Source organism: Rhipicephalus microplus, chromosome 7, assembly GCF_043290135.1.
Source record: "Rhipicephalus microplus isolate Deutch F79 chromosome 7, USDA_Rmic, whole genome shotgun sequence".
NCBI classification, from domain to species: Eukaryota; Metazoa; Arthropoda; class Arachnida; order Ixodida; family Ixodidae; genus Rhipicephalus; species Rhipicephalus microplus.
Window position 1 is genome coordinate 119,546,108 of NC_134706.1, and position 20,858 is coordinate 119,566,965.

Genomic DNA, 20,858 nt, shown 5'->3' on the forward strand with positions numbered 1-20,858 from the left:
ATACAAATATCTGGGCGTATGGATAAGCAATGAGGCTGAGTACCTAAGGCAACACGAAATATACTTGACGACTAAGGTAACAGGAATGCAGTGGTGATGAAAAACAGGGCACTGTGAAAATATAGTGCATATGATGTGAGAGGAATATAGAAAGGGGTCATGGTTCCTGTTCTAAAGTTCGGCAATGCGGTTTTGTGCTTGAGATGAGCAGTTTAAGCAAGATTAGAAATTAAGCAACGTGGAATAGGTAGGCTTGCCTTAGGAGCTCACAGGAATACACCAAATACGAGAGTACAAGGTGATAAGATATGGAGTTCATTTGAGGGCAGGGAAGTTAGCAGCAAGATTAAATTTGAGAAGGAATTGAGCGAAATTGGCGAGGAGCGTTGTGCTAGGAAGGTATTCCGCTACTTGTACATGAAGAATGTCGACGCGAAATAAAGGGAGCGAACCAGAAAATTGACTGGTAAATACTTAGAAAACAGCAGGGGGCCAAATCAAAATGAATTATTGGTTAGAAAGAAGGTGAAGGAAGTTTCGACCGTTATGTTGAGAATTGGCATAATTAAAAAGCCCGCAATAGAGATCTATCGAACTTTTAAGCAGGAAATTGCCAAGGAAAGGATCTATGATAATGCTTGGGGTAGTTCTTTACTGTTTTAGGCCGGGACGGGAGTATTGCTAACGAAGACATATCGGGCCAAATACGAAGGGGTAGACACGGTGTGCAGTGCGTGTGGAGAGGAAGAGCAAACTGCCGAACACTTGATAATGTTCTGTAAAGGGCTTCACCCTGTAGTTAAGGATGATGGCCCAAAGTTTTTCAAAGCTCTGGTGTTTAGGGACAGGGAGGGCAAAATAGACTTTAAGCCGGTAGAATTAACAAGAAGGTTATCTGATTAGTGACTAAAGTCAAGGCACGAGTAAAAAATTAAACCCTTTACTGCAAAGTACGAGTCCTCAACCTCACTATTGAAAAGAAAAAAAAATAAATTTACCACACAGTGTAGCCAAGTCTCGCACTGATTTTGCTAAAGTCCCTATGTAGGCATACTCTTAGGAAATCGGCAGTTGTGGTTGCAAAGCAAGCTATGTAATTTTGTAGATATTACGTATGTACGCCCATAATAAAGGCATCACGTCGAGTCGAGTTATTGTCAATATTATATTAAAGCACCATCATTGAAGTCGATCAACGTCTACGTTGGTCTACAACCCTTGCAAGCATAAGTGCTACGTGTCAGTCTACTCAGTATAGTGTTGGTAATATTCATGTTGCTGTTGACATCGTTGCGCAACTGTAAGAAAACATATATATATATATATATATATATATATATATATATATATATATATATATATATATATATATATATATATATATATAGCTATCTATGTCTGTCTGTGACATTTAGCTCTCCTTGCCGTTTCGATAATGGTATCAATACCAAACTTGGTATGACATATCATGGCTGTACGAACGTATTTGACTAGTCACATCAAATTTTTGGCATGTATGTCATGAATGTGATCATTTACATGTCATGGTCCTGCAGCTCTTGCGGTGGTTTCGTTCACTTGGCATGTTGCACAACTGGTATGGTATGGCATAATTGCATGGCGAACACAAGCGACAGAACCTAACATGAAAATCATGACATGCATATCATGTAACATGACTACATGCCACACTCTGAATGTGCTCGTGGACGTTTTACTAGTGCCACATATACCAAATTTGTATTACGGTACGTGAATGGATGACGTAGGTATGAGACTGGTGCGAACATGATAATCATGAGATGCGTGTCATGTGAGAACATGACTACATGCAATAGTCAAGGTGCCAATACATTTCGACTTGACGCAGTGCGCGTGCTCGCCGGCGTTCATTTCGTCATGTCACGCCGGCATTGTCACGCCAGGCGCCAGTCCTGCTATATACTTGCAGGTGCGTGCCACGCTGCTTTGACGTATGCGCATTTTAGCGCGTCCGACGTCCTTTCTTAGAGTAACATAGTAAACGGTCCCTCCGTCGCGAAATGAGGGAGACGCAGTGTTGCCTGGGTAACGCATTGGCGCGAAATGCAGGATGTCGTATTTCACACTGGTTGCTGTCGGGCCGCGCTGGAAGACGCTGGTTGCGCCTGGCATCAGACTATTCAGTGCTCGCGTTTCGCAAACGTAGCGTCGCTATTCCCAGCGTGCGCACGCGTCAACGCTACATTGGAGTATATTGAGCCCTTCATGATGAGCTCGCGGCCATTTCGCTAGCTCTGCATATACCGAATTTGTTGTAACGTGATGTGAATGGTTACGAGAATCACTGAGCTAGAGACTGCTTTGGCGGCAGAGCAAGAGAAATCAAGGGCTATGGAAGAAAGGCTCAAGTCCGCCGAGGAGGCACTAGCGAAGGTGAACAAAGGAGCGGCCGACGGAGAGAACGGGAGGGCACCGGCAACCAAAACGGCGGAGAAGAAAGAGCAAGCAAGATCGAAAAAAAAACGGTTACCCGGTTCAATGGTCGCAAGACCGAGCTTTAGCGAAGTATTGGTGGGGTCGGGAGGGGAGAAAGCATCGGGCATCACAGGTGTAAGTAACCCCCAGGTGCAGGACGCTCCAGCTGAAAAGTCACAGCATGTGATAAACGCCGGGGACTCAAATTTTAATTGATGCGCTGAGGCAATTAAAGAGAGGGTAAGGGGTGGCAAGAGGGTTGCAGTAAGGACGTTCGTAGGACGCAAGCTGGAAGCAGTCATGAGGCAAGCGAACGCAAAAATCGAAACTACAACTGATAGACAAAACCTCGTGATAACTTCAGGCGATTTAAACGATGTCTTAAATGAAGATACGGCAGGACTAGCGACCACACTGGTGAAAGTGGTCGATGACATGCACGCCACTTCTTCTTGGGTACAGGTAGTGATATGCACGGTACCGGAGCTACCGGTGCGTGACATCAACCTCCAAAGAGTGGTTGTCAACGCAAACCAAGAGATATGGAGGATGAATCGAGAGCGAGGCTTTGAGGTGGTGGAAATAAACAGAGGTGCATAGGTGGGGTGGTTTTCAACAAAACAGAATTCACTTCGATAGGCGGCTAGGTCTTGAGGTGGGTTGGTGATTTGCAGGACGCGCAGTAGCTTTTTTGGGGGCCTGCGGACCCTTCGGGGTACAGGATAGCTAGTAACGAGGAAAACAGCCAGGGAGACTCTTTGACAGGTGGTATGGACAGATACGATTCCAAAGTGGCACCAGTCACTAAGCTAGGTAGTGTCTGGGGCAGAAATAGACCTAGCCACGACCATCACGCCAATTCAGACATCATCATCATCATCATCATCAGCCTGACTACGTCCACTGCAGGACAAAGGCCTCTCCCATGTTCCGCCAGTTAACCCGGTCCTGTGCTTGCTGCTGCCAATTTATACCTGCAAACTTCTTAATCTCATCTGCCCACCTAACCTTCCGTCTCCCCCTAACCTGCTTCCCTTCTCTGGGAATCCAGTCAGTTACCCTTAATGACCAGCGGTTATCCTGTCTACGCGCTACATGCCCTGCCCATGTCCATTTCTTCTTCTTGATTTCAGCTATGATATCCTTAACCCCCGTTTGTTCCCTAATCCACTCTGCTCTCTTCTTGTCTCTTAAGGTTACACCGACCATTTTTCTTTCCATTGCTCGTTGCGTCGTCCTCAATTTAAGCTGAACCCTCTTTGTAAGTCTCCAGGTTTCTGCTCCGTAGCTAAGTACCGGCAAGATACAGCTGTTATATACCTTCCTCTTGAGGGATAGTGGCAATCTACCTGTCATAATTTGAGAGTGCTTCCCGAATGTGCTCCACCCCATTCTTATTCTTCTAGTTACTTCAATCTCGTGGTTCGGTTCTGCGGTTATTACCTGCCCTAAGTAGACATAGTCTTTTACAACTTCAAGTGCACTATTACCTATCTCGAAGCGCTGCTCCTTGCCGAGGTTGTTGTACATTACTTTCGTTTTCTGCAGAATAATTTTAAGACCCACCTTTCTGCTCTCCTTGTCTAACTCCGTAATCATGAGTTGCAATTCGTCCCCCGAGTTACTCAGCAATGCAATGTCATCGGCGAAGCGCAGGTTACTAAGGTATTCTCCATTGACTCTTATCCCTAACTGTTCGCATTCTAGGTTTCTGAAAACCTCCTGTAAGCACGCGGTAAATAGCATTGGGGAAATTGTGTCCCCCTGCCTTACACCCTTCTTGATTGGTATTCTGTTGCTTTCTTTATGAAGCACTATGGTAGCAGTTGATCCCCGGTAGATTTCTTCCAGAATGTTTGTATATACTTCATCTACGCCCTGATTCCGCAGTGTTTGCATGACGGCTGATATTTCTACTGAATCAAACGCCTTCTCGTAATCTATGAAGGCTATGTATAGTGGTTGGTTATACTCTGAGCATTTCTCTATTACCTGATTGATAGTATGAATGTGGTCAATTGTTGAGTAGCCTGTTCGAAATCCTGCTTGTTCCTTTAATTGATTGAATTCTAATGTTTTCTTTACTCTGTTAGCAATTACCTTTGTAAATAGCTTGTATACTACAGAGAGCAAGCTGATCGGCCTGTAATTCTTTAATTCCTTGTCATCTCCTTTCTTATGTATTAAGATGATGTTAGCGTTCTTCCAAGACTCTGGTACTCTTCCCGTCAGGAGACACCACGTAAACAGGGTGGCTAGTTTTTCTAACACAATCTGTCCTCCATCTTTCAGCAGATCTGATGTTACCTGATCCTCCCCAGCAGCTTTGCCCCTTTGCATACTTTCCAAAGCTTTTCTGACTTCTATCACACCAGAGAAGTATTGGCCACCCTGGTGCAGTATCTGGCCACTACCTCCCACATGCTTACGTCAATTCAGACATAGGTTGTATCAACATGCAGGGTGGCAGGAACAGGCTAAAGTGGGAAGAGATAGAAGAATACCCAAGGGAGGAGAGGCCGATGGTATACGGTTTGGTAGAAACACATCTTAGGGAAATGGAACAACATTTAACAATCCGGACTACGCGTGAGAATATTGTAATAGAACAAAAGGCAGCGAAAAGGGGGGAGGTGGTATTGGGGCATTCATTCATAAAAGTACAGACTGGCAAAGGGTCAAGCAGGATTGCAAGGAACATTTATGGCTAAAATGCAAAGTGGCACGGCAAAGGACACTCTTTGGCTTGGTGTACTTGTGGACGGGAGCAAAGACCAGAGAGCAAAACCAGGCGATGTTAGAGTGTATTACGAAGGAAATTGGGGAGTCAGGAGCAGAGTACGAGATAATTATATTAGAAGATGTGAATGCGCACATAGAAGATATATATCGGTATACCGACCCAACAGGCAAAATGATCATGGATATTTGTGAAAGGCATGATTTGATCATTTGCGACAGTATCGAGAAATGTGAAGGGCAAATAACATGGGAACTAGGAAGGCTGCAGTCGACGATAGATTACGCACTGATGTCACATAGGATGTATGATAAACGCAGGGGAATGCATATAGATGAAGATGGCTCCAGAAGTCTGCGTAGTGATCACAAACGTGTCAAGCTACGTTTTGTAAGAGCAGAAAAAGTGGGAAGGAGACAAGATGAGCAACTACAGGAAAATTTTTATTCAGAAAGGCAAACAGAAATAGCTACTAAACAAGTTGAGAAAGTAATCACTGAGGATCAAAAACAGTGTGGACATACACGAATCTAAATCAACTGTTTAAGCTAGAGCTTGCTAAGGCATGTGACAAGTCACCCCGGAAAAAGACAAAAACTCAAGAGTTGGTGTGCTGAGGAAAATAAGAGAGCCATAGCAAAACGCCAGGAAACCTCTAGGGAACAGACATGCTAAGCAGCGGGGTGAACCGACAATTTGATGTTGAAAGAAAATGGGAACCTTTCTGAGCTGTGAAAGGGATGCATCCCTTTTGATGAATGAAAAGATTAGAAGAAAGGAAGCTCAGTGGCTGGCAGAAGTACACAAAAAGATACAAAGGCAGCTGCAAAGTTTTGGAATCTAAACACCCTAAGAATGGAGACGAGTCTAGAGCAGAGGTTTATAACTGCAGTTCTAGGTGCTGGGCTAGAAGGGGATGAAGGTATTGAATATATGAGAACAAGGATGACAGAAAAATGTCCACAAAAAAGTTCTTTATGCACCACAATAGACAAGAATGAATCAAGCGGCGCAATTGCTCCATTCTAACAGCGAGAATTGGAAAGGGCTGAGAAGAGGGCTCCTAGTAGTAAATCATCAGGCCCAGATGGCATTCCAATTATGCTGGTAAAGACATTAGGTCCGAAGTCTAAGCAGGCTTTGAGAAAAGCAGTGAGCAAAATAATAATCAATGGTGAAGTCTCCGATAAATACAAACTTAGCAGAATAAGCGTGATCTATAAAGGAAAGGGGGACAAAGCTGACAAACAACTACCGTTCTATAACAGTGACATCAGTGGTCTACAGGCTGGCTATGCAGATTATAAAGAAATAACTACAGGCATGGATAGATAGCATGTTGTTCACTTGGCTTGTGTTTAGGAACTGAATGGGGTGGTGTGGGGGGAGCTGCAGAATGGGTTTCGGAAACACAGGAGGTTGGAAGACAATCTTTTCTCACTGACCCAGTGCATCGAAATAGCAGAAAGGCAACACAGGCCCCAGTGGCTAGCATTTTTTTGATATCAAGGGAGCGTACGATAGCGTGGTTCAAGAGGACTTGTGGGGAATACTGGACACACTAGGTGTAGAAGATGGAGTCACTAATCTTTTGAAGTATATCTATAAAGGTAACACGGTAGTTATAGAGTGGGAAAAACAGGTATCCAAGCCTGGAGAGGTAAAACGGGTGCTTAGGCATGGGTGTCCTCTGTCACCCTTGTTATTCATGATGTACCTACAAGAATTAGAGGCCAATTTAGACAGAAGTGGATTGGGCTTTAACCTCTCTTTCGTCATACAAGGAAAACTCTTTGAACAGGCACTACCAGCATTGATGTACGCAGATGATATAGTGCTAATAGCCGATAACAAATAGGATTTGCACAAATTCATGGACATCTGCTGTAATGAGGGAGATAGGTTTGATTTCAGATTCAGTAAGGAAAAATCAGCAGTCATGATTTTTAATATAAATGAAGGTAGTGAACTTAGAATACAGGAGGTCACGCTAGATATAACAGATAAATACAAATATCTGGGCGTATGGATAAGCAATGAGGCTGAGTACCTAAGGCAACACGAAATATACTTGACGACTAAGGTAACAGGAATGCAGTGGTGATGAAAAACAGGGTACTGTGGAAATATAGTGCATATGATTTGAGAGGAATATAGAAAGGGGTCATGGTTCCTGTTCTAAAGTTCGGCAATGCGGTTTTGTGCTTGAGATGAGCAGTTCAAGCAAGATTAGAAATTAAGCAACGCGGAATAGGTAGGCTTGCCTTAGGAGTTCACGGGAATACACCAAATACGAGAGTACAAGGTGATAAGAGATGGAGTTCATTTGAGGGCAGGGAAGCTAGCAGCAAGATTAAATTTGAGAAGGAATTGAGCAAAATTGGCGAGGAGCGGTGTGCTAGGAAGGTATTCCGCTACTTGTACATGAAGAATGTCGACGCGAAATTAAGGAAGCGAACCAGAAAATTTACTGGTAAATACTTAGAAAACAGCAGGGGGCCAAATCAAAATGAATTATTGGTTAGAAAAAGGTGAAGGAAGCTGCGACCGTTATGTTGAGAATTGGCATAATTAAAAAGCCCGCAATAGAGATCTATCGAACTTTTCAGCAGGAAATTGCCAAGGAAAGGATCTATGATAATGCTTGGGGTAGTTCTTTACTGTTTTAGGCCGGGACGGGAGTATTGCTAACGAAGACTTATCGGGCCAAATACGAAGGGGTAGACACGGTGTGCAGTGCGTGTGGAGAGTAAGAGCAAACTGCCGAACACTTGATAAAGTTCTGTAAAGGGCTTCACCCTGTAGTTAAGGATGATGGCCCAGAGTTTTTCAAAGCTCTTGTGTTTAGGGACAGGGAGGGCTAAATAGACTTTAAGCCGGTAGAATTAACAAGGAGGTTATCTGATTAGTGACTAAAGTCAAGGCACGAGTCAAAAATTAAACCCTTTACTGCAAAGTACGAGTCCTCAACCTCACTATTGAAAGGAAAAAAAATAAATTTACCACACAGTGTAGCCAAGTCTCGCACTGATTTTGCTAAAGTCCCTATGTAGGCATACTCTTAGGAAATCGGCAGTTGTGGTTGCAAAGCAGGCTATGTAATTTTGTAGATATTACGTATGTACGCCCATAATAAAGGCATCACGTCGAGTCGAGTTATTGTCAATATTATATTAAAGCACCATCATTGAAGTCGATCAACGTCTACGTTGGTCTACAACCCTTGCAAGCATAAGTGCTACGTGTCAGTCTACTCAGTATAGTGTTGGTAATATTCATGTTGCTGGTGACATCGTTGCGCAACTGTAAGAAAACATATATATATATATAGCTATCTATGTCTGTCTGTGACTTTTAGCTCTCCTGGCCGTTTCGATAATGGTATCAATACCAAACTTGGTATGACATATCATGGCTGTACGAACGTATTTGACTAGTCACATCAAATTTTTGGCATGTATGTCATGAATGTGATCATTTACATGTCATGGTCCTGCAGCTCTTGTGGTGGTTTCGTTCACTTGGCATGTTGCACAACTGGTATGGTATGGCATAATTGCATGGCGAACACAAGCGACAGACCCTAACATGAAAATCATGACATGCATATCATGTAACATGACTACATGCCACACTCTGAATGTGCTCGTGGACGTTTTACTAGTGCCACATATACCAAATTTGTATTACGGTACGTAAATGAATGACGTAGGTATGTGACTGGTGCGAACATGATAATCATAAGATGCGTGTCATGTGAGAACATGACTACATGCAATAGTCAAGGTGCCAATACATTTCGATTTGACGCAGTGCGCGTGCTCGCCGGCGTTCATTTCGTCACGTCACGCCGGCATTGTCATGCCAGGCGCCGGTCCTGCTATATACTTGCAGGCGCGTGCCACGCTGCTTTGACGTATGCGCGTTTTAGCGCGTCCGACGTCCTTTCTTAGAGTAACATAGTAAACGGTCCCTCCGTCGCGAAATGAGGGAGACGCAGTGTTGCCTGGGTAACGCATCGGCGCGAAATGCAGCATGTCGTATTTTACACTGGTTGCTGTCGGGCCGCACTGGAAGACGCTGGTTGCGCCTGGCATCAGACTATTCAGTGCTCGCGTTTCGCAAACGTAGCGTCGCTATGCGCAGCGTGCGCACGCGTCAACGCTACATTGGAGTATATTGAGCCCTTCATGATGAGCTCGCGGCCATTTCGCTAGCTCTGCATATACCGAATTTGTTGTAACGTGATGTGAATGGTTACGAAATATGACTACTGCAAACTTGATAATCTTGACACGCGTGTCATGTAAGAACATAACATACCACGCTAATAGCATGCTCACGGCTGTTTTCCTATATATATATATATATATATATATATATATATAAAATCGAATCTTCACATATACTAATTTTGGTATCACGTGACGTAAATAAATGTCGAATGTAAACGACACATCCAAACATGATAATCGTGACACGGAAGTCATGTACGGCATCATTTGCCTCCAGCTCGAAACGCTGTGCTGATTTTAAAGGGACATATCAACATTTCTCATTCGTGCTCCGCAAATCATCGATTCCCACTGTACATGGGATCTGCCAATTTTTGTTGTGGACACTGTTCTTAGCGTCTCGTTCTCTTCGAAAAGCTGCACCACCTTCGCCATGGTCGGAGTTTCGATTGTCCAAAGAAACCATCGGAAGACGCTGACACCATATCGTTCATTTACTTCGCCCGATTACAGCCTTTCCTTAAGAACGCTTGTTCAGCGGTAGGACTGGCAGCGTTCACCACAAGCGTTTTCCGCCTATAAAAGCGTTCACTCCCACCCATCGGTAAGCATTTCCCGTCCTCTCGGTGAGTGAATCTCCGCTTGCACTCTCCTCACACTCGAAACGAACCACCAGCATTTAAAGGTGCGTGCTTCACAGATTAGAAAAATTGCCCACAGTTCATTGATTGCTCACCGATGACCGTTTCTGGGAGGCGTTGCCCACACACGACCAGCTCGTGCGGCACTATGTTCCAAAAAAGCTGCGCGTCCCCGTCTCGTAACAAACCTTCTCGTAAAATGGAGATGCCTTATGAAGAGCAAGAATATTGGCGTGTTTGCATGAATGTGGGTCAAATAGAGAACGCCAAATTCGGTTCAACTGCGACGACAAATGTGTTTCTCACACTCATTCGATCGCGTATGTACGCGAGTTGTGATGAAATTATATGTCGCTGTATACGGTGCATATAATTATATACTAACGTGATTCTGTACGATTGTTAATAGCGACATGTGTTAACAGTGAGACATGGATATCTGTCGGTTGTTAGACACCTGAAAGCAATGAGGGGTAAGTGAGCAAATCGGGAGGAGCGGTGAAGTAACGTTGTCAGCGTAGTTGGGGGGGTGTGGAATAGTCATACATATTTCGAGGGTGTAGCGCAACACGGTCTAGCCAATTCGTCTTAGAAGGAAGGAATGAGGAGCCCAACCGCGGTGATGTAGTGGCTAATGTACTCGGCTGCTTGCCTGCTGGTCGTATGATTGAATCCTGGCTGCGGCGACTGCATTTTTGATGGAAGCAGAAATGCTGTAGCCCCGTCTGCTCAGATTTCGGTGCACTTTAGGAACACACGAGTGTTCGAAATTTCCGCAGCCCGCCACAACGGCGTCTTTCATAATCATATGGTGGTTTCGGGACGTCAAACCTCGCGTATTAATCAAATCAAAACATAAGGAAGGAATGAATGAAAGACAGGATATTTCTTATTGGTGTGAAAAAAGACGGCCGCGCATGACTGATATTTACTGTATGTACCACTTTTAGGTAGCACCACTTTTGCGTATAGGTCCTGCTAGGAACCACAGCAATGCGGTCATGCCATGCTCTGATTTAGCAAGCGAAATTCTTAAACATGTCGCCGATTGATGAGCCTAAAATTGCAACAACCGGCGATGAAAGAAGCAACCCCCGAGATTCGGCCAAGGTAAACGTAATGGGAAAGTTTCAAAGCCTCCAGAGTGGTCTTTGGGAGGACACGCCTATTAAGAGTGTAATGACAGCGCTGTGGGCGCCCTCTTGTTAAAACGGTTCCCTGCTGCGGCAGCGTCGAATACAATGATTGCCATAGGCATGAGTTGCTCTGCAGTGCGTAGTTGTTGGCGGCATTTCGAATACAGATACGCATCTTTCCTACCTAAAGGTAGCATGTACGGCAACTCTGGCGATACCGAGCACTACAGGCATATCCTGTTGTACGAGCACTCTTGGGCCACTAGCGTCGCGAGCAGGGGTGCTGTAGCCTGAATTGCTTTTCTTCCTCATTTTGAAGAATTTGAAGCACTGCTACATAACGTGCACTGTAACACGATACCGCAAACATTATGGGAACCAGCTTTTTAATGTTATAATTGTTATAAAACTTGGTACCCTAATCAAAAGGCGCGACTGTAGTTTATAATGAAATGTTCAGAATGGACAAATCACGGCTTAGTTTCATGAAACTTTTTTCCTCTATCATTGTCTCACAGTAGGCGGAGGCTCTGCTGGATGCGTACTGGCCAACCGTCTATCCGCTGATCCGAACAGGACGGTGCTGCTGATCGAGGCCGGGGAATCGGAGATTGCCTCCATGATCTGTCCATGGAACAAGGTTCTGTCATTCAAAACGAAGGTGCCCCTGTTCGCGCCAGCACTCATGGGAACCAAGATGAACTGGGAGTACCTGCCTGTACCTCAGAAGAACGCTTGCTTCTCTGTGGTTAACAATGTACGCATGTATCTGTGGCAGTGAGTTACGACAGCTGCTCTTATCTGTTTTTTTTCATTTTGCGACACATTCTCCGCCAACTGCTTTGCCCATTTTAATAGGATGTTTTGCATGCAAAACTTATCTTACCTTTTCACCTTATGTAAGCATAGTGCAAATGATCTGTGTAGATTCTGACGATAAGGAACGAAGGTGCCTGCTCAGTAGCTCAAAAGCAACGAACATGACAAGAAGGGTGTTAGACTTAAAGATCATTCATTGTTACTGCCTCCCCAAGAACGATAGTAAAGATATCAACCGAAGCGCTGATTTTAGTGTTTTATAATCGGTTCCACCACGGCTTTCATGAAGTATTTTTCTTATATACATAGGTGATCGAAATGCACATTACATGGCAAAGAAAAGCTAGTTAAAAAACACCTGTTTAAGAGACTCAAACCCGTAAGTCCTTGTTCCGGCATAATGTGACGGGAATTTTGCCAACTACGCCGCTGACGCACTTGCAAGAGGCTTCGCGAACGCGCCTTTTATCTCCTTCTTTTTCCTTTCACAGTTCATGGTTCGCGGGACCTGTCTCCTTTTGGAGCGGTAGGGTGAAATAATGCGTAGCCTCAGCAGTTTGCCCTGAAAACGCGCCGTAGCTACAACCAAGTCACCGTGTTTCAAAAACGTGTGTAATTTTGTCAATGCCTTAATACTCTACAAGGTGGCAGCTTTAGCTCAAACCTGCTTGATAGCATCCGTATATATATATATATATATATATATATATATATATATATATATATATATATATTGTATTGAAGAAGAGGGGCCTCAGCGGCATTTTTTTGCGCCTCAGGGGCATCGCCATCAGCATAAGCTCGTGCTTGCTGCGCTTGGCCGGACGCTGCTGACTGCTTCGCCTTTTGCGTTCTGCTCTGCAAATAAGCGCCGTTACAAGTGGTGGAGTCTGCTGGGTTTCGATCACCCTGAAGCTTCGAAATCGCATTTTACCATCCATTATGCCTACCGACGCAAGCGCCGCTCCAACTCCTCCACAGGCACTGCCTACTGTTCTCTTCGCCGGTTGTCTGCGTCTGCGAGATCCCCCTGTTTTCTCAGGCACAGAAGACAAGGACGTTGACAACTGGATTTCAATGTACTAGTGAGTAAGTACTCACAACAAATGCGATGACGTCGCCAAGTTGGCCTAAGTCTCCCTCTACCTGTCGGACATGGCCAAGCTGTGGTTTATAAACCACGAAGCTGAACTCCCTACATGGTCGGTCTTCAAAACGAGCCTCACGCAAGTTTTCGGACGGCCGGAGGTACGCAAACGCCGTGCCGAACAACGCTTGCACACTCGGTCCCAGCAGCTTGGTGAGCATTTCACAAGCTATATTGAGGACGTTCTGGACCTTTGCAAGCGAGTCAACGAGTCGATGTCCAAATGCTTAAGATCAAGCACATCATGAAGGGTGTTGAGGACAATGCTTTCCAAATGTTGCTTTCTAAGAGCCCTCGCACTGTCCTAGAACTGACCGAGTTATGCCAGAGTTTTCACGAGTTGCGCAGGCTTTCCACCCGACGTCCCTCGCTGCTCGACGACTCTTTGTCCAGCTTGTCCACCCTTGGCCTAGGAGATGACCATGCCCCTCTTCTCTCCAAGATCCAAGATTTCATCCGCACTGCGGTCGCTCGTCAGCTCTCTTTGATGCCCTGCGTACCCGCAAACCACGCAGATTGACGTCTACACTCCGCGACTTCATTCAAGACCAGGTCACACAAGTTCTTCTTCCCGCCCGTGAAGCACCGCCAGTCGCCGCACCTCTCACGTACGCCGAGGCAGTTGCTCGACCTCGACAGTCTGCGTTCCAGCCAGCGCCTATGTATTCGCCGCCGCCCTTTTCACCGCCGCCCTTTTCACCGCCGCCCTTTTCACCGCCGCCCTTTTCGCCGCCGACCTATTCCCCGCCGCCTATGCCGATACCACCTCGGCCGCAGTTTTCTGCCCCCCAGCCGCAAGTCGGAGTCTACTCCGACCAATGGCGCACTCACGACAACCGTCCGATATGTTTTACTTGTGGCGGTGTTGGTCACGGGGCACGTTATTGTCATCGTCGCCAGGCTGCTCAGACTATCCGACGAATGCCCTCTTTCGACCCTCAGTTTTCTTCTACACCTTCAAGCCCTCCTTCCTCTTCCTTTCCTTCTGATCGTCCACACGGTCCCACCCGCCACTCCACATCTCCACGTCGACGTTCGCTTTCCCCTATGCGTCGCCGTTCCGGACCCACCGACCAGGAAAACTAACGGCCGCAGTTCCGGAGGCACGAACTGCGTCCCCGTTGCCATGCACAAGTCCTCGCCCCTGTCCAGCTAACGTCATTGAAGTGTCAGTCGATGGTATCGTCGTCATGGCGCTTGTCCACACCTGAGCCGCTCTATCCGTCCTTTCCATCAACTTGTGCCGCAAACTCCGCAAAGTTCTGACACCATTATCCGGTCTCTCTCTTAGAACAGCTAACGCACAAATTGTAACACCTCTCGCAGCCTGTACCACACGAGTCGTCTTCGAAGAGATTGTATATATTGTCGAATTCGTAGTGCTGCTCTCGTGTTCTCATGACATGATACTCGGCTGGGACTTCCTTGCGAATAATAATGCCGTCATTGACTGCTGTCACGCTGAACTTGAGCTATCTGCACTTCCTGTTGTTGACGCTGTTGAAGCCTTCCTGCCGTACTATAAACTGTCTGTTTCCGACGACACCACCGTACCATTGCGCTCTTCTCTGCTGGTGACTGTGTCGTGTGACGCTATTTCCGACGGTGATGTTCTATTTACGCTCTCTGCCCTGTTCATTCAACGCACATGTTCTCCACTGCCCGTTACTCTCTTTATATACTCTCCACCATGGCGTCACGAAGACGCTCGTGTACAATACGCTAGAAGGGCCTTTACCTTTATTCTAAGGCGAATGTCTCGGTCACGTGCATCCAATCGACGCCCGTCACATTTTTGACGCTCCATCTAGTTTACTTTCTAAGGACCTCAGCGCAATCATTTATGACTTTGTTGTTGACCAGTCACTCCTTGACGCTTTCCACCACTCCATCGATATCGCAACGTCTTCTTCAGAACGAAGACAGTTGGTGAACCTGCTGCAAAAGTTATGTACTTCTTTTGACAGCCACGCTTCTGGCCTCAGTCGCACATCGAACATATCTCACAAGATTGACACAGGAAGCCATACGCCTCTACTGCAGCGCCACTACAGAGTCTCAGCGTCGGAGCGCCGTGTTATTGACGACCAGGTTGCTGACATGCTCCAGCGGGGTATTGTGCAGCCTCCTAACAGTCTCTGGGCGTCACCAGTCTTTCTTGTTAAGAAGAAGAACGGCTCCATTTGTTTCTGTGTGGACTATCGACGTTTAAACAAGATCACCCGTAAGGACGTTCACCCATTACCGCGAATAGACGACGCGCTTGACTGTTTGCAGGGAGCAGAATACTTCTCTTCGCTGGATTTACGGTCTGGATACTGGCAAGTACCTATGGAAGCAACTGACCGACCGAAAATAGCATTTGTCACACCTGATTGATTATACGAATTACCGTTATGCCTTTCGGCCTTTGTAATGCTCCAACAACTTTGGAAAGAATGATGGACACTATTTTGCGAGGCCTCAAGTGGAACACATGTTTATACTACCTCGATGACGTAGTTGTCTTTTCCACCGATTTCGACACCCATTTAAATCGTCTCGACCACGTCCTCACACGCCTCACTGACGCCGGCCTTCAACTCAACCTCAAGAAGTGTCGTTTTCGTGCCCGGCAGCTCACCATTCTTGGCCACGTCGTATCGCGAGACGGCATACTTCTCGATCCCGCCAAGCTTCGAGCAGTCGCAGATTTTCTGAAGCCAACGAACTTAAAGGAACTTAGAAGTTTTGTCGGCTTGTCGTCATACTTCCAACGCTAAATTAGAAACGTTGCTTCCATATGTGCGCCCCTTACGCACCTTCTTAGCGGTGACAAAGACCTTTCCACCTGGTCACCGGCATGCGACGATGCGTTCACCAAATTACGCCACCTGCTAACTTCGCCACCCATCCTCCGCCACTACGATCCTGCCGCTCCCACGGAGGTTCATACTGATGCCAGCGGTGTTGGACTTGGCGCTGTGCTCGCGCAACGAAAGGCAGGGTTTGATGAATATGTCATCGCCTATGCAAGCCGAACTTTGACGAAAGCCGAGGCTAACTACTTGTTACCGTCCTCCAATTATGCGAATTCGTTCTGCGACAGCCTGTATGATTGTTTGAACTAAACTAAATCTAGTTTTCCCACTGCAGAAATCATACTTATTAGTAATTTCAATTTCCCACACATTAACGAGACACGCGAATTTTCATTTTCAAAGCCTTTTGCACATAATCTGAACATTTTATCAGTTTATAAGGTTATGTTCGAATTTTGGTTGTACTAGGTACTTTACGAACACATGACTAATAATACTTCATCGATTCTCGACTAGCACTAACATGAGCAGTTGATATCACTCTTGCAATAACACGTTAACCTGGTTAAGTGATCACCACACTTTGAACTTCGCGGAAACAATATCATGACCTTCTCAACCCAACAGTAAAAAATTATCAGTGTTTACAAGAAACGAAACTGGGCAGCTATAAACTTCTAACTGCTCATTTTCATGAAATGTTTCATATCTCACTATCTCGAACGCACAATTGAACAGAACTGGAATATAGTTAAAAAAATCCAGGAAACTATAAACAATATAATCCGCTACAAAGTGTGTGCAGTAGCAGCTCCGCACCATGGCTTTTTCTTTTGCTTAATTGACAAAGTAGGAAGAAAAAGCGACTTTAATTCTAATAAACAACTAAAACTACGGATTTCTGTTTCTTATACAGAGCTGTTGTACATTAATTGTTCATACAAAGAACAACCACATTCACACATTTTACCACCACTCTAACATACTCTTAACAAAGTGGAAACGATTTTGAGTATTACAAAGGAAAAAGATGAAAAAAAATCACTTACCGCACCAGCTGGTGCTATATTTACTGGTAAAGACTGCGCAAATACACTAAACGACACGTTCTTAAATACCTTCTCACGCACATTAATTCATGATTATCCCCTGTTTCGTCAATTTACCCGCTCTGCAACGGAACCGATTACACAAGTTTTATGGTAGTTGTGCCATACTCCACAAACGAAAACGCTTCTTCCTATGGCATCGAAGAAAAACTCTAAATTTCTTAAGAACACGAAGCATTGCTACCAGTGGATCGGAAAACTGCAGAAGTCATTCAAATTCATAAATCTGGTGTTCCGTCCAGCCCGCGTAATTACAGATTATTATCACTTAAATGAACATCGTGTAATACAGCATGCCATATACTCGCCCCTTGCTGGCTTGATAGGAGCATATTTTCTATTCTGTTTCAGCATTGTAAACGCACTACCCACAGACAAATAGCAAAAGATCCTTGGGGCATGGGTCATGCGTTCTTGATGTTTGTATTTGTGGGTAGCCACCTTTCGTCAAGTTTTTTGCATGTCAACCAGATGGCGGTACTTTTATGAGGACTATATTGTTGCGAAAAAAAAAAACAGGCACACTAGAGTAGAGTTCTGATGACAGTAATTGCAGAGGTCGTCCAGACGGCGACAAGTCCCGTCGTCTTTCTTCAATCTGAGTGAGCTTACTTGTTTTCAAAACAGCCCCGCTGTGACGGTCTAGTGGCCAAGGTACTCTGCTGCTGACCCGCCGGTCGTGGTATGGAATCGCGGCTGATTTTTTGATGGAGCCGAAAATGCTGTGGGTCCATGTGCTCAAATTTAGCTGCATGGTAGAGAACCTCAGGTAGTCGAAATTTTCGAACCCCTCCGCTACGGCATCTCTGATAAACATATGGCAATTTCAGGACCCTCAACGCCACAAAGCAATCAATTGTTTTCAAAACAGGCCCACGAGTGCAGAGTTCGCGCATTACCAGAAATCGCAGAGGTTGCCCAGCCGGTGGTAGGTTTCGTCGTCTTTCTCCTAGCAGATCTACTTTTCTCGTTCTCAAATTAAGAGCACGAGTGCAGAGTTGCTGTATTGGCATCAATTACAAAGGTTGCCAAGGCGGTGATAAATCCTGTCGTCTTCCTATATTCGGAACGAGCTTTCTCGTTCACTTTACCAAAACATGACCCTTCCGGGTGGGCCTAGCTCCGTCCCGATGCAAATCATTGAGCACCAGTTAAGGCGGGTACAAGGGGCTTGAGCCTGGTGACGTGAGCCACGTCGCTGCTGACGTAAGGTAGCAAAGGCACGTCGGCTGGGGCGATTTTGTACATAAGGTACATTTTGTACATAACTGGCATAAGATCTCGCACGGACCGTAGTAGTGACAGAGTTCTTCATCCAAGCCAACATGACATAAGGGCGCTCAAAATTGAGGTCCTCTTTTTATGAAAATATGGGAGATCGCGTGATCGAAATGTTCACTGCATAGACGGACGCATTGAAGGACGCACGGATGGGTGGTGCCAGCAGATGGACGGACGATTCACGATTCACCGATAAAACCCCCCAAAGCTTCGCCCAATTTATAATTCACTCCGTGGATATACTGCGATTTTTTTCCAGTGTCACTCGCCAGAGACCCACAGGTTGCCGATAGTACCTTTCCGCTAACGACCTGGACAGCTCACGGACTTTTTTTGTTTCGCGACCTCTTGTATATGCGTTTACATTGTTTTCATTCAGCGTTAACAATTGTGGAGGGGGAGAGTAACTATAGCGTCACCTTCACCGTCATTCATAATCATTTCTTAACCAACACGCCGTGACTCTCTTGCCGCTCATTTGTAGCTCAAGTGGAGCGAGCACAGAACGGGTTCCCCCGCCTGGCATGTCGGACGCTCGCAGCCGCCGTCGCTCCTCCTCAGTCCTAGTATATAGTGGTGAGAACGACATGGCCACGTCAGACGCCTTCACGACGTTGTTTCCCATTTCGTCCTGCCCCTACAGAGCAGAATACACTTCAACTGCAACTAATAAAAACGCACTTTTTTGCCCCTTACTATAAGACCGAGTCTTCTCAAGCATTTTTTATTCCGACAGCAAATATATGAACACTCTCGGCTGGATTTGGCGCCGTCATCGGTGTCAATGATGGCGTTGACGACCGCCGTCAATAACCGTATATGTATACGTATCTATATTTACTTATTTTTTTCCTATAACACATATACATGGTTTACCCGCGGGGTAACGCAAAAGGAAGTCTTCAACCGACTGACTGGGCAAGAAAGAAAGAAATCCCGGAAATTATTCTGGCCCGCTGAATTGAACGTCCGGACACTCGCTGTTCAGTGCGTGGCATCACACACTGAGCCACAAAGGAGCACCTCCTTCGACGTTGAAACGGTAACCTATATCTACCACTTACCTCAGGCAATATCGGGGGAACTATTGTCTTTGCGGCCTTACCAGCGAGATAGCGCAATGAGCGAGCGTCGCCAGATCGTCACGACGCAGTAACGAGTGCTGACGCTTTCATCTCCCAGGCGTACTTTGCCTGCTGGATGGGAGAGGGGGGGGTAGTTGCTCACATGTGCGCACGCCTATCTCGAAGTAGGGATAATCGTACGCCTTGGACTTTCACCAGAACGACTCTGTTGTAGTTACTTGGCGCACAATGGCCACTGCACTCGCTGCACAGTCTCAGTTTGCGAAAAGAACGCACGTTTCACACACAGCGAAGTAACTGGGACACTTATTCGCGTTCATCTGCACCTGTGAATATGTTTCATGCGTCATTTGTGCGTGAGCAATGGGGGGCACGTTTTGATATGCTTGCAATTCTTCGCGTGATTGCAGGATGTTGCTATCTCATTCACTGCTTCGCCTTTGCAGCCAACTGACTTTTTTGTGAATGTTTCTCGCCCGTAAACACTTCAATTCTGCATTTTGGCTAAATTGTACATGCCCATTGTCATCGGTATTGAGGAGTAATGTTTGTACTCATATAGATTACATTTCATTTGTTGCTTCAATAAGCTCCTGATATAAGTCTAAAACAATTCGAATATACGGCACAGCAATGTTTTGCGATAAAACGAACATCCTTGTGCTTCCGGTGGTACTGGGCTTCGTTTTAAGGGCGAAATCGTGATTACTAGGCCTAAAGAACCCTGGCAAAAGGTTTTCTATTTCGGACTGTCAGAAGCTTTTGTTGTTCTTAGCATATGTTGAAGGTTGGTTCGTTGGTTCACTCTCATTTGCCTGAAGTAATATGGGGTATTGGACATGAAACGATCGGTGCTTTGTCATATGAAAGAATTTGTTTATAATCTCGAAATATTTAGCAATACATAGTTTTGGCCGTGAAAAGGGCTCACCTGTTATTTCTCTACTTCTGAGTTTGTGGTTTGTCGGGCAAGTTGAAATCATTTCTTTAAAGAATAGATCGCATCCATGAAAATTATTTTGTTTTTTTTTATTTCAAGTTTACCGCGTTCTTGTAGCAGGAGGTCATCATACCGTAGCGCTAAACTTGGAAATGACAACTCAGAGGCAAAAAAAAGTCTCTTACTCTTTACACCCAAGTTTCGTCCTAAAACATCATCTCCTTTAGCAAATGACAACAGGCCTGAGAAGAACTAATTTTCGAACGTAAAAGGGATAAAAAAGCAGCCAAGTCACAAATAAAGCGGATTGAATGAAACCATGTTTTTATGAGTAACAAAAACGACTCAGTGTAGGTTTACAAGAAAGAGGTTGGTTGCCTCGTAAATACCGTAAAATATATGCTGATTAGACCATATAATCTCAGATTTATTTCTAGTCTAATTAAAAACATCGTTAGTCGGCAAAA

The 20,858-nt window shown here is 45.4% G+C and overlaps 1 protein-coding gene across 1 annotated transcript in view; it reads left to right on the forward strand.

Annotated features, from left to right (window-relative positions):
* Nucleotides 1-20,858, forward strand: part of LOC119179097 (4-pyridoxate dehydrogenase) — a 203,264-nt gene that overhangs the window by 25,056 nt on the left and 157,350 nt on the right. Inside the window, exon 2 of the mRNA XM_037430175.2 lies at nt 11,728-11,966. Coding sequence (XP_037286072.2) covers nt 11,728-11,966 — 239 coding nt within the window. The remainder of the gene's footprint in view (nt 1-11,727; nt 11,967-20,858) is intronic.